Source organism: Taeniopygia guttata, chromosome 6 (genome assembly GCF_048771995.1).
Source record: "Taeniopygia guttata chromosome 6, bTaeGut7.mat, whole genome shotgun sequence".
Lineage (NCBI taxonomy): Eukaryota > Metazoa > Chordata > Aves > Passeriformes > Estrildidae > Taeniopygia > Taeniopygia guttata.
In genome coordinates, this window is record NC_133031.1 from 31,595,010 (window position 1) to 31,608,429 (window position 13,420).

Sequence of the window (13,420 nt, forward strand, 5' to 3'; positions counted from 1 at the left end):
ATCCATCCTCCGTGATCAGTTCAAGATACTTCCCCACAGCATGCTTCCCTCTGCCTTTTTTCATTAGTTTTAAAATACCTAATACAATCTGCTGCAGTCCACAGCCTTACTGTTAACATTTATTTTTGTGTTGTAGTGCCCTTAATAATTCCTCTTTTCCATACCAATGAAACTGCTCCAGTTCAGTGATTCAGAATGCTCTTTTCTTAAAATGTCCGAGCAGTAAATTGCAAGAGTAGTTCAGCAATGCCCACAGTTGTGGGTTTTAGACTAATTTGGATTAGGTTATTATATCTGCTTTATGTTGTTTTGTTTCTTTTTTACTTCCAGGCCACATTAGAATATCTGATTTGGGCCTAGCTGTTAAAATCCCTGAGGGTGAATCAATCCGTGGAAGAGTAGGAACAGTAGGGTATATGGGTAAGTCTTCCACAGTTCATCTTTTTTAAAAATTTGCTGAGATTACTTGAGTTTTAGAGATATTTCTGCCAAGAAAGCTTAATAAAAAGAGTAAAAAATATGCACATTCAGCTGGGTCCAGTTTCATGCAGCAACTCCTACAGAAATCCTGACAGTGAAAATCAGAAGAGGGTGAAAGGCTGGACCTCTACAGCTCTCAGTGAGGCTGGTCTGTAAACTTAAATCAGCAAAGCAAATTGAAAGGGGAGACAGCAGCTGGGATTCTAGTGATTTTAGTGTAGATTTATCTTAGGAGGGTTATGTGCCAAAATAAAAGTTTCTTTCTAGTTCCTGCTTTGTATAGGAGTTACAATGTATTTGCATGGTTATGATAAAATCGGTAAGTCCACACCTATGGTCATCTTGACCAGGGTCATCTTGAGCTTTCCTCTATGTGCAGGGCAGGCTGCACGAAAGACAAGTAGAGATTTGTACATTGGTAAAAAAAAAAAACCCCAAAACTACACTCCCTTATTTAACTAGATCTGTTTTCTAAACTCAATGTAATTATTTTCATGCATTCTCTGGGTGGGCATATTTCTTGGAGTAAAAATTGCTTATGCTTATTTGACTGAATAGAAACTAGCTGATGTGAGCCACTGTTTCACCATATGGAGACTTTAATGAAAGCAAGCAAATCAGTTGTCATGTCTAAATTTTGTTATCTCAGTGTAAGTTTGCGTGCACACTAAGGCTCTGTGCTTGTGAGCACGTGAGGATGTGTGTTTGTACCCCTGCATGGAGGTGAGGGTGCCTGCAAGACAGTGACTCTCTGCCCAAAAGCATTGTCTGTGGTTGCAACACAAAATTAATGGATTGGAGTTTCTTTAAAGGGGAAAAAGAAAAGCTATGAATTGACCAAAGAGACAGAATTTGCTTTTGAAGAAATGTCACGGCTGTTTACAGGGTGTGTGTTTGCATTTCCTTTCTTTCCTAAGTGGAGAAATCTGGAGGCACTCTTAAAATTAGGTCTCTGCTTAATATTTAGACCTAACTTTTCCATGATTTTTTTTTTTAATTGGACTGAGTTGATAGAGAAGTCAGAAGACAGCATGCACAAGGAATGTAGCATGTAGAGAGAGCACCATGGCATGTAGCATGCTGCATTTCCTGTGATGCCCTCAACTGCAATCAGGAGGTATTTTTGTGTTTTACCCACCGTTCTCTGTGCATGTGTATTCAGTCACCAAAATGAAACTTCGAGGCATTTAAGTGCTCTGCCTGTGTAAATACCAAGCATTTCCACAAGGCATCTCACTCTCCTCCACAGCTCCAGAGGTGTTGAACAACCAGAGATACACACTCAGCCCTGATTACTGGGGGTTAGGCTGTCTCATCTATGAAATGATTGCTGGGCAATCGCCATTCCGTGGAAGGAAGGAGAAGGTGAAGAGGGAAGAAGTGGACAGAAGAGTGCTGGAGACAGAGGAGGTGTACTCCCATAAGTTCTCTGAGGAGGCCAAGTCCATCTGTAAAATGGTAAGGGGCTGGGAGGCTCAGTGGGGCAGCTTCATTAACTGTGTCTGACAGGGCCTGAGCAGTAACAGGGTGCCATGGAAGGGCTGCAGAAACAAGGACTAACCAAGCTCATCTGTGGATGGGATGGCTGCACTCTCTATTCATTCAAACTCTGTTTATTTGGGCTTGTTTCTCCGTGAGATTCATCATGGTCATCCTGAGCCCTCTCCAAAGTTTTATGGCCAAGGGAGCGGTATCTATTCTCATGAGACTTTGAGTGTTAGTTTGCAGTCAAGAATGCATTTCTGTCTTTTATAGCCTTGTAGAAAAAAGAAAAAGGACTCGATGATGCAAGAGTCTGATTGTCTCCTGCAAGGAACTGCAAACCCCACGCTTCCATTGTCTTTGGTGAGAGCTGGGGGTAAGCAGGACAAAGATTATGCAATGAAATTATTGTGACACTCAAATGTTGTCCCAGCCCATCTCACTAACTTTGTTAGCAGCTTTTCCCCTGGGGTGCCCGGGTATCCAGCTTTTCTTAATACTGTTGAGCTGTTCTTCAAAATGTTTTCTCACTCCTTCAGCTGGGAGTCATTTTCGTAGCACAATAGCCATGTCTGACAATGGAAATCCTCAATCCCTCTGAGAAATCTCAAAGCTGAAGTCTGAATTCATCAATGTCTTGTTGACATCCATCTTTAGAAGGCTGAATTGTAATTTGGGAAAGGATGTGGCCTTTTTCTGGGTGTTGTTTGCTAATGAGTGAAGTCTCCTTTGGAGACAATGACCTATCTGTGTTTGCTGGTAGAGGGAGAACGAAGGGGAGGAAAGGTCAACAAATAGGTAGGGAAGGTTTCACCAATGTCTTGTGCAACAGGCAAGCAAAGAGCAGATCCACAACACTCTGGCTGGCTGGCTGCATGAAGAGACACTGAAGTCTCCTTGCAAAATAATAATGGTAGCACTGCCAAGAGTCATGCCTGGAAGTCATTAACTCACAGTGCACCGAGTCATTCCTGAATCCTCGGGGTGGTATTTAACTGACATCACTCTTGATGGATGCTCTGGGACACTCACTGCCCTTAACTGGTGATGCAGAGCCCCCAGTGAAGCTGACATGGGAGGACTGGGGCACCAAGGGCTCTCACAGACCATCCCATGTGCCCAGCAGGCTGCCTTCTCTCCTCAGGCAGCATCTCAGCTCTCACCAGGTAAGGAGCAGCGTCTGCTGGAGTGGCAGGGAATTTGTACGTGCCCTGCTGTTAATCTGAAATGGAGATGTGAGGCAGAAATTTTACCTTGCTGCTAGCAACACAGAATCAGAACAGTTTGGGTTGAAAGGGACCTTTAAAGATCACATAGTCCAACCCCCCTTTCCTGGCTGACACACCTGTAGAAGCCCTTCTTGTTACTCTTTATTTCTCTTGCATAACAGAATGAACATATACTTGGAAAATAACCATGAGAACTTAAAGCTGACAAGAATTAAATGTAGCATTGATGGGACAGTGCTGTAGATGACCTACCACACTCCCAGGACAGCAGACAGTCATGAAACTGTAGTGGTCGTTTTCATCTTCCAGCCATGGAGACTCTGGTTTCAGGGAGTCGGGACCTCAGGAGATCATTTAGTTCTTTCTCTTGCCTCAGAGAATTTTGGACTATATATAATTTATTCCTTAAAACTTGATCACTGCTGTTTTCCTGTCCAATCATGTGGCATGATTATTGAGGTGGTTTGTGCAAACTATTTATGGATCCAAAGATAACCTTTCCCTTTCTGAGCATTGGTATCTTGAGGCAGGAAGAGTCTGAGTGTGATGGCATTTGTGGTTTCCAAAAGTAATTTATTTTATCAAGTGATGCTTTTTTATTTTTAAATCCATTATTCAAACATATTTTCTCAATTTCTATTTGCTTTTTATATTGAAAGCCAGAACTTTGTTGCTTTGCATGAGCATCTTAACAAGGAAACAAAAGAGTCATAAAGTACCCATCATATCTGCAAAATGAAGCAAAAAGTTGAAATACATAAATGAAACTTGAGCCTTCTCAAAGATCCAACACAAAAGGCTTTCCCATAGTGGACTCTTCAGGGCAGGAGTGAGGAAATGTTTCCCACTATGTTGCCCAGCCTTTTCTTCAGAGCTTATTTCATGAGCTAATCACCACCAGGAAATACATTGTCTTTATTCATTTACTCGTAGGAAAACCCTCTGGTGTCACCCCTCGTCAAACTTCCCCTCCTGGATGTTTGTGCCCTTTTGCATTTTTGCAGGCACATATCATAGCTCCTATTAATCATCATCCATCCCATATTTCCATGTTTCATTTTGTAAGTAATTTCCCATAAATCAGACCTCATTTTGGACTGAAACAGAGATGAATAACAAATAATTAGGAACAGGGGCAGCTGGCTTTCTGGGAAGCTCCCCAACCCATAGTTCCCATATAACATAGCTGCTCCTGGTGTGTTTTTCTGTGAAAAAAATCCAGTCTTTCTAGGAAATGCTCCATGTTTGTTGTGGTTATGCCTCATACTCCACTCATGTACATGTGTGTTTTCCCTGACAAGTGCAGTCCTGCATCCAGAGATGTGACTTGAAGTGCATTCAAGTCAGCAGTGTTGGATGGGCCCTCATTGCTGGGCTCTTCTGTCACTCTGTCAGTGCCCTGCTTGTCTGCATTTCCCACAAACTTGTCTTCCCTGGTGCCTTTTATCCCTGCAGCTCCCATTTTACCCTATACAAGGGGTTTCTGATGGGATGGTGTAAAGAAGACAGAGACAATAACAAGGCAGGAAACAAGGGAAACAAACAGAGGCACAGAAGCAGTTCAGTTCCCTCTGAACTTTAGGAAGCATTTTTCCATGGTGAGGGTAGCCAAACAGTGGAACAGTTGCCCAGAGAGGTTATGCATGTAGTCTCCACACCTGGAGATAGCCAAAGCCCAACTGGACAAGGTTTGGAACAACCTGCTCTAGGAAGCTCTGCTTTGAGCAGAGGGATTGGACTAGACCATGTCCAGATGTGGCTTCCAGACTCAGCTGTTCCATGTTTCTGATCTCCATTCCCTTTGCAAAGTGCCCCCCACCAACCAGCTAAAAGATAATGAGTTCTGTTTTCCTTAAAAGCAATTTTTTTCCTGTTCCTTACTTACCATCAGGAGCTCTGTCATCATACAGCTGCTCCTGCCTGCTGCCATCCCTCCTTTCTGCTTTCATCCCATGGAAATCAGCATTATGACACCTTAAAGTTTATCAGTGTCCAAGCTCTTTCATCTCTCTGCTCTCATATAGTAATTGACCATAGTATTGCTTTTCTGATCTTTAAAAATTGCTTAAAATAATATGTTTACTTCAGTGTCAGGGTTGAACTTTAGCTAGGTGATTCCTTAAACTGCTTGATAAGCTGTGTCAGTGGACATGGTTTTAACATTCCCCTTGTCTGCTTTCATGAGTGGCAATTTTTTTGTTTCCTTACTCCTGTAATTTTAGGACTAACATCTTAGAACTCAGAATTATTTATTGCGTGGTATGATCTGGAGATGAACTTACTGATCACATGAAGATAAAACAGCACTTTGGGGACTTTTGGCTTTTTTTAGCATCCTCACAACAGTCATTTCTTTTTGTAAAGGAAGCAAAACAAAGTCATGGAAAAAAGTCTCAGACATTGCAGAGTTTGAATACCCAGTGGGCATCAAATGAGTGAGATGAAAGTATCAGAGAGCTCTTTATATCAGGATCTTGAGGGAACTTTACTGCTGCTACTCAAGACTGTCTTTGAAAGTCCTGTTCTAGTCATGCTCTGCCCATGAACTCTGTAGACCAAACCCTAAATATCCAGTGTCAGCTGGAGCCTTTTTTACCAGAACACACAGCTCTGCACTTGGCATTAACTTCATGCACCCAGGCCATCTCCAGATTTGAAACTGTGAATTATGTGCAGGCTCTACTGTAGAATTATATTTAAATGACCTTCGATGGGGTCCCTTGCACTGCTGTCCCAGGAGGACTTGTCATCAGCCTGATGGAGTTGCTTTTGTTCTGCTCTCTATTCATATTAAATAAACCCTTTGAAGTGGAATTAAACAAAAATGTAGAGATGACTTATGAAATACTGTTGTTATCTCCATTCTCTTTTCCATGTCAGATTCCCAAATGGGATGCATATTTCAGGCTCTTGCGTGGATTTACTATTGCAGAAAGCTTCTGGGGCTGCAGGAAATGGTGAAAGACTAATTATTCCTTGGTGAAATGAAGGATTCTCCCTTCTAGAATATATTCTAGTCCATGCTATGTCTTGATATCCACAACAGAAGCCAGGAAGAATGTTGGGTTTCACCTGTTGCCCTCTCTATGGCTGGCTGCATCTACAGCTTTTCAAACTCCATTTACTTCTAGCATTTTTCTCCACTGTGACTCTCCTGGGACTCTCAAGAGACTGCAGCTGCTCCCCTGCAGCAGGGTTTTGCAGGAGAATCCTCTCCTTTCTCTGTTCTTTCAGTCCCAGCCTATTCCCAAGTGGCCTGTTCCCTTTTGTGTCTTTCAGCCAGCAGTGGCCAGCCACCCACAACCAACTGCATTCATGCTCCAGAAACTTCCTTCTTGCATCTGAAGTTACTGAATACTCCCTTGTTTGTCATGGAGGAACCCAGGAATCCCCAGGCAGCCTTTTTCTGTCCTCAGCTACCCTTTTCTCTGACCGCACACTCCAAACATCTTACAGCCTGACAAGGGCAAATTCACAGATCAGCTTGGTTTCCCCACTAAGTCCAGATTCCAGACTGCAGAGATGGGAAATAACCCCCTTTTCATCCCCTCAGAGCTGACTTGAGAGCAGAGACTGTAGAGGTCCCCTGTATCATCTCCAAGCAAGTCCAAATCTATCCCTTCCCACCACCACTTGTTCCTCAGCTGTTCCTCCAAGGTCCAAGGTATCATTTCCAAAAGGATATCAGAGCCATGGGTACTAAAAATTGCCTTTCTGCTTTCAGATTATTCTTTCCAACCATCAGGAAAATGCTATTGACATGAGGATAAAAGATTAAAATAACGTTTGATTTCTTTGCCCAACCAGAATAGAGCAAACCTGATTCTGACTGGAAATTCCAAAGCAATCATCTTCAAATAGGCTAGAGCATAGGATTAAAAAAAAAAAACAAAAACCAAAAAAAACCAACGAAAACACCTCACAACAAAAATCCTAGTCTCACCATGAGAACTCAAAGTCTAATGCAGTTGTTTGAAAGCAAAGCATCCTTCTTTCCTTCTAGCAAGGAAAGCAAAGTCCAGAGAAGTGCTCTGAGACAGATCTTTTGCAGTGAGCCAGATGGATACGGTACAGTACCATGTGAATCTCTGCTCAGAGAATGGCAAGGCATACAGATGTTTCCTCAAGTCTCTTTACATTTTGGTGGCCTGTCAGCCCAGATGTAACCACCTTGGCAGCATCTGAGGCAGAGGAAAGTGTGGGGAAGGAAGGGCTGTTGCTATTTAGAAGCTGAATGTTGCTCCTGTGGCCAGCACTGGTGGCTTTAAACCTGTTCCTCCAACCATTCAGTCCCTGCTATTGCTGCTGCTGCTGCTGCTGGGGCAGAAGGACCTGAGCAGAAAACTTATGTCTATAAACCCCTTCACCACCATTTCTGGCTTGGCTGCTGCTGCTGCAGCTTGCTGAGGCCGGGCTGGAGGGTGGCCTCTGTCCCCATGGGGGACACGGATTGACAAAGCCATTTACCACCTCAGGCTGGAAATGAGGCCTCAGCAACCCAGAAACAGAACTGAGGGGCTGTTGGAAGTCAGATAAGAAAAGCAATGCCCAGATGGTAGAAATGCCCAGTGGCAGCAGAGCGTTCAGAGAAGCCTGAAGAGCTGTGATGCTGTAAACCCCTGACAAGGACAAGAAACTCCAGCTCCAGCCAGGCACCAGGGGAAAGAGCACAACATGACATTAGCAACAAACAATTCCCAAGTTCCCCGCTGGTGAGGTGAGGTGGCTGTGCTGGGCTGCTGCCTCGGTGGCTGAGGCAGAAGGTGCTGGGTCACACATGCCCTGAGCTGGGCAGACAATCTCCAGGCATAGGGAAACCTTCCTGCCTCCCGCTCCTGCTCCAGGGATGCTCCCGGGAGCCCGGGACTCCTCCCCAGCCTGCCCAAAGGTGTTTGCATCCTGTCACCGCAGCTGCGACGGTGCCGGGGACACTCCCGGGGATGCTCCCGGTGCCTGCCCGGGCTCAGCCCCTGCCCCGCCTGCTGCCGGGCTTTGCTGATGCTCTCGGTGCCATTCCCGTGCACAGCCCACCCGGGCAGAGCCGGGGCAGCGGCGGAAGAGCGGCGGGAGCGCTGTGGTGCCCCGGGAGCATCCCCCGGCCGCGCTGCCCTTTCCTCTGCTGCCTCCCGGCGGCTCCGCCCGAGCGGCTCAGCATCACCGATGGAGCCGCTGGAAGGTTTCCCTGACACCGTCCGGTCCAACCCTCTGCCATGAGCAAAGACACTTTCCACCGGACCAGGATGCTCCAAGCCCTATTCAAGCTGGAGCTGGGCACCTCCAGGGATGCAGGGGCAGCCACAGCTTCTCTGGGCAACTTGTGCTAGGACCTCGTCACCCTTGGCTTTCCTCCTTGTCGATTTGTGACATGCCCTTATCCAAGGTGCCTCTCCAGCTCTCTTGCACTGGAAAGCGCTGTTGAGTCTCCCCTGTAAATATCACAGTGTTTCTGTTCATGAATTTGCTTGTCTGATAGCCCGAAGATGCTGAGTTCAGTCGGTGGGCATTGCTCCAGGCAGGACTTGCTGTAGCAGGTAGAGGTTGTGCACTGCCCTTCTCTGAAAACAAACAAGGCAGATCTGGGGATTTTTACTGGGCATTGGCTCTGTGGATAGAACTCCCCTCGAGTTCAGCAGGGATAAGCCCATGATGTGAAAGGTTGGTCCAATGTGCCCTGTGATGCACTGTATGTATGAATGTAGTGCAATGGGTGAGGGAAATACAGTTTGGTATTTTTGGTTTTTCCTAAGCACCTGCTCTTCTGTGGGAAAATTTTTCTTACAAGCGCAAAAAACAAAAAAGAACTGAGACAAAGCACGTGGAACTTATGAATGTAACATCTTTATATGTTAGTAATATGTAAGAAAGTGAAATCTTTATATGTTACTAGGGTATGTCAGATCTCTTGAAAATGTTCACTGAAAGCAGGCAAAATAAATGGTCTCTATTTTAACTGTAAATACTTTACAGCGGGGGATTTTTTTGAGGATTTCACTAGCATGTAGAACAGTGCAGTCCTAATCAATTTAACTTCAGCTTTTAAGTAACAGCAGTTGCAACTCCCCTCTGTACTTCCCTGTGAGCACATTCAAAAACAAGTGGAGATAAAAATATCTTTGTGGAGCTCTTGCTTTTCTGCCACCCTCACCATTCCCATTGGCACATTTCAGCTCCTCACCAAAGACGTGAAGCAGCGGCTGGGATGTCAAGGGGAAGGTGCAGCAGAAGTGAAGAGGCACCCCTTTTTCAAGAGCATGAATTTCAAGCGGTTAGAAGCAGGAATGCTGGATCCTCCCTTTGTGCCTGATGTAAGTGCCATTGCAAGAACCCCCTGTGGCCTCTTTTAAGAGGTTTGTTTCTAAAATAGCTGCTCTCTCTCAGGGCTGTCATCGCTCTCTGCATGGCTAGCTGCCCCAGGAAGGTGTGATAAGTGGTGGGGATGGAGTGGGGAAGCTGGGAGGAAGAGGAGAGAGGGCTCTGTGGGCATGTGGATGCAGGCTGGTAATTTGGGGCTTGATCCATTCCCACTCCTTTTACCACAGCGTTCCTGCACGACACTGGAGGCACTGGGGACCCACTGTGAAAATAAGTGTGCTCAGAACCAGGTGGTGCTTGGGACAATTAGCAGTGAAAGCCAAATGTGTGCATGCAGGTTTATAGAGGTGAAACCAGAAATACAAAGTCCAGGGCTCTGTGGAACTGGATCATCATGAGAACAGTAGTTTGCCACAGTGAGTCTGAGCCAGGCTCAGCTGTCAAGTGTCACCTCAAGCAGAGAAGGTGACTTGCACCTGAGAGAGCATTTGGAGCTTTTTGGTGTTCATGGGGCACAGAACCCACTGGGTCCTTACTCAGATTTAAACACCAGGCTCACACATTCTGAAAGGCTTCATTGCATTGGCAACAACAAAACTTTTTCCACCCTTTTGTGGTATCGGTTTCTAGCCCAGTGCACAGAGTTATCTGATTATTTCCCTCCTGCAGGGCTCTCTTTCTGGCTGGAGCTTCTATCCATAAAGTCCCCATATGGTTCTAAGTAAACACTGCCATTTTAACATATTAAAGAAAGTAACATCTTGGCAGCTCCCATTCCCGTTGCTGCAGGCTCAACCAAACCAAAGTGGTTTGAGCGCTACAAAAGTTTACTTTAGTTGCTCTGGTTTTGCTTTACATTTTACTATGCAGCCTAGTTATTCCTGCCAATTAGCCCGTGGTGTTACGACCTGCTTTAGTGGGAAGAAATAAGAGACAAGCTACTATTTCTTTCTGATGTAGAAAATTATAAAATTCTGGGCTCAAAGTTGGGATCCGCCAGAGTGCATAAAAACTGTGGCACATAAGGCCTAGAAGGCACCTCTTAGAGACATACTTGCAAAAGCAAAGGCACATAAATTTTTATGGCTATTTTTTGAGAGGTCAAGGGTTGTCCCTAATTTAATTTATTTGGCACTTCATCCATAGATCTCCCAGTCTTTACTGAAGTCAGCTGAATCGCCCATAGCTATATAGCCAATGGCAGAAGTGTCTCTCCATCCTCTTCTATGTTACTCCATCTCCACAAAAATGTTGTGGATTGCAGCTGTCAGGAATGCAGAGGGATACAGCCTTCAGCAAACAGGACTTCTGTCAGGAATTAGGTCAGCTGGTTTGGTCACAGTGCTCAGATCCAGATAAATAAAGTGCTGCACTGTTGGACCCCTGGCTGGGCACTCCTGGTAGCACAGACACAGAGCAGGATTCCATGCAGGATGGGGTTCAGCAGGTCAGGCTGGTCCTACAGGCCACCCAAAATTATCCCTGAGCACCAAAGGGTGGCTGTGCTGGTGATGGGGAATCTCTGGGCACACACACTGCCTGTGATAGGCACCCACTGGTGATTCTTTCTGCTCCCTGGGGCTGCTGCTGGAGTACGAGCTGAAAGTTCCATCACTGCAAAGAGTTTTGTCTCTGTCATCCCAGAAAACTGAGTAGTTCAAAAAGGCAAAGCCATTTGACTGTTCCTTTGAAGAAATGCAGCCAAGTTAAAAGAGTTAATAGAGGTAATTCTGGGCAGCTTCCAGCAGCAGAGCTATTAATAAAAACAATGGAAAAATGCCAAACCTCCTCTGTTTTCTTTAGCAATTAGGATGCATTCCTTTAAACTTCCAAGCTGCAAACTCCACAGCTATCTGGGCAGGAGGGCACTTCTATCTGAGGCATCTTTTCAGAGCTCTCTCCAGTGTGCCACTCGTAAACATTCTGGTTTTCTGTTGTTCCCTCTCTAAATTAAAAGACTAGTGAAGGGTTCCATTTTTCTTTTCTGCCTCTTTCTGTCCTTTTCCTCTCACCTCTTAACCAGATGGCATATGGATGACTAAAACCCACTTTGACTGATGCTTTGAGGACTTCAGAATAGGAAGCTTAATGTGCTTAAAGTGAAGTCAGCCTTTGATGATAAACATGCAGGCAGAGCAAGTCTGGAGAAGGAGGATGCAGACACACACTTGTTAGACATTCTCACTTGACTGAATCTGTGAATGAAAGCACATGGTCCGACTCAGAAATATTTTTTCTTCTTGTCATTTCTCTTTTTTTTTTTCTGCTGACACAGCCCAGAGCAGTGTACTGCAAGGATGTGTTAGACATTGAGCAGTTCTCCACAGTGAAAGGAGTTAACCTGGACCAAACAGATGACGATTTCTATTCCAAGTTTTCCACAGGATCGGTGTCTATTCCATGGCAAAATGAGGTAAGGATATATCATAGCAAAGTTACTGCAATAAACCCCACAACACAGACAATTTAAGAGGAGCTCTATGTTGCAGTAATATATAGCAGCTACTGGACAACTTGCCAGACTCTAATGCTTTCATGAGTTACAAATGGCCTCTTTCAAGATCTGTAATGTACCACAGATGTCAGGTTCAGGTGACTGTATCTGTTGGCTCTGTGTATTTGTGTAAATTGGCAAGGATCCTACTGTACTTCCTCCTCCTGGATTTCTACAGAGGTGTTTCGACAGCCCTCAGCACCTTCTGTGGTTCAGCTGGAAATCCCTAAGGGAAGGATCCTCCACTGGTGCCCCTGCTCTCACCCACTGTCTGCAGTCAGTTAATTCTGGACCCTGAACTCCTCCAGCATTTCCATCTCTTGCTCTTTGTTTCTGTTTGGTATCAATCCACAGCCAACAGCGGATTTCAGAATCCAGCTCTGCATCAAACAGCAGATCCACTTGGGCAGAAGGTGCTAATAACTGGGATTTTGTAAGTGTGCCAGTCTTTGCCTGATATTCTCTACAATGCTAAAGGAAAGAACAGAAAGTCTTGTGGGGCAGCTTCTGACAAGTCTGCTGTGCAAACACGCAGAGCAGGCTCAGCCTCTGGTTTTCATACACTCTATTTGCCCTCTACAGACACCAGCAGGAATCCAACTGTGAGTTCTCCTCACACACTGCTGACTTTGAAGAACCTAGCACTACTGGAATTTATTTAGTACAGATGAATAATCCCTTTTTTCTTTTTCTTCTCTCTCTCACTATGTTCCACTAGATGATAGAAACAGAGTGCTTCAAGGAGCTGAATGTATTTGGACCAAATGGTACTATTTCACCAGACCTAAACAAAAGCTACCCCCCAGAGCCACCCAAGAAAGGATTGCTGCAGAGAATATTTAAGCGACAGGTGAGATCTTTTATGAGTAAGACCAGGAAACTCCTGTAGATGCCTGTTTTCAGAGCCCTGTTCTGGTGATATATCTGCTAGGAGAAGGGCAGTGCATCTTAGAGAGGGCTGGCTCTCACATTTACCTCCATATCCCAGGTTTTTCATCTACCTTGTGTGATTTTTTTTGCCACCAGCGGTTCCAGTGTTGCTTGTGAGAAACTTCTTACCCAGCCTGTTTTTCAGTGGTATGCTGAAATGCCTTTTGAAACTGTCCTATGGTTTAAAGAAGTTCCTTGTGAAAATCCTTGATTTATGTGTTTAAAAAAAAAAAAGGAAAATGCATATTTTGAGGGAGGCAGTCGTGGCAGGAAACCAAGATAAAAAACAAGAGAGCTACCTGGATCAAACATGAGATGCAGCTTCCATGAGGCATCACATCATCACTTGCAAATGTCAATAACATTCTTAGACTGGTCTATTTCTGTAGGGTTAAAGCCATGCCTGAGCACTGGATTGGCAGGTACCCTCTGTATAAGTCAGATTTAGCAGATGCTGACATTTTGCAGTGAATTGATTTGGCTCCTGGAGCTC

At 44.9% G+C, this 13,420-nt stretch overlaps 1 protein-coding gene across 2 annotated transcripts in view; it reads left to right on the forward strand.

Moving 5' to 3' along the window:
* GRK5 (G protein-coupled receptor kinase 5) overlaps nucleotides 1-13,420 on the forward strand; it is a 152,483-nt gene that overhangs the window by 132,135 nt on the left and 6,928 nt on the right. For both annotated transcript variants that reach the window (XM_012574666.5, XM_030276533.4), the window contains 5 exons: nucleotides 331-420; nucleotides 1,730-1,938; nucleotides 9,359-9,496; nucleotides 11,779-11,916; nucleotides 12,716-12,847. In XM_012574666.5, coding sequence (XP_012430120.1) covers nucleotides 331-420; nucleotides 1,730-1,938; nucleotides 9,359-9,496; nucleotides 11,779-11,916; nucleotides 12,716-12,847 — 707 coding nt within the window. The remainder of the gene's footprint in view (nucleotides 1-330; nucleotides 421-1,729; nucleotides 1,939-9,358; nucleotides 9,497-11,778; nucleotides 11,917-12,715; nucleotides 12,848-13,420) is intronic.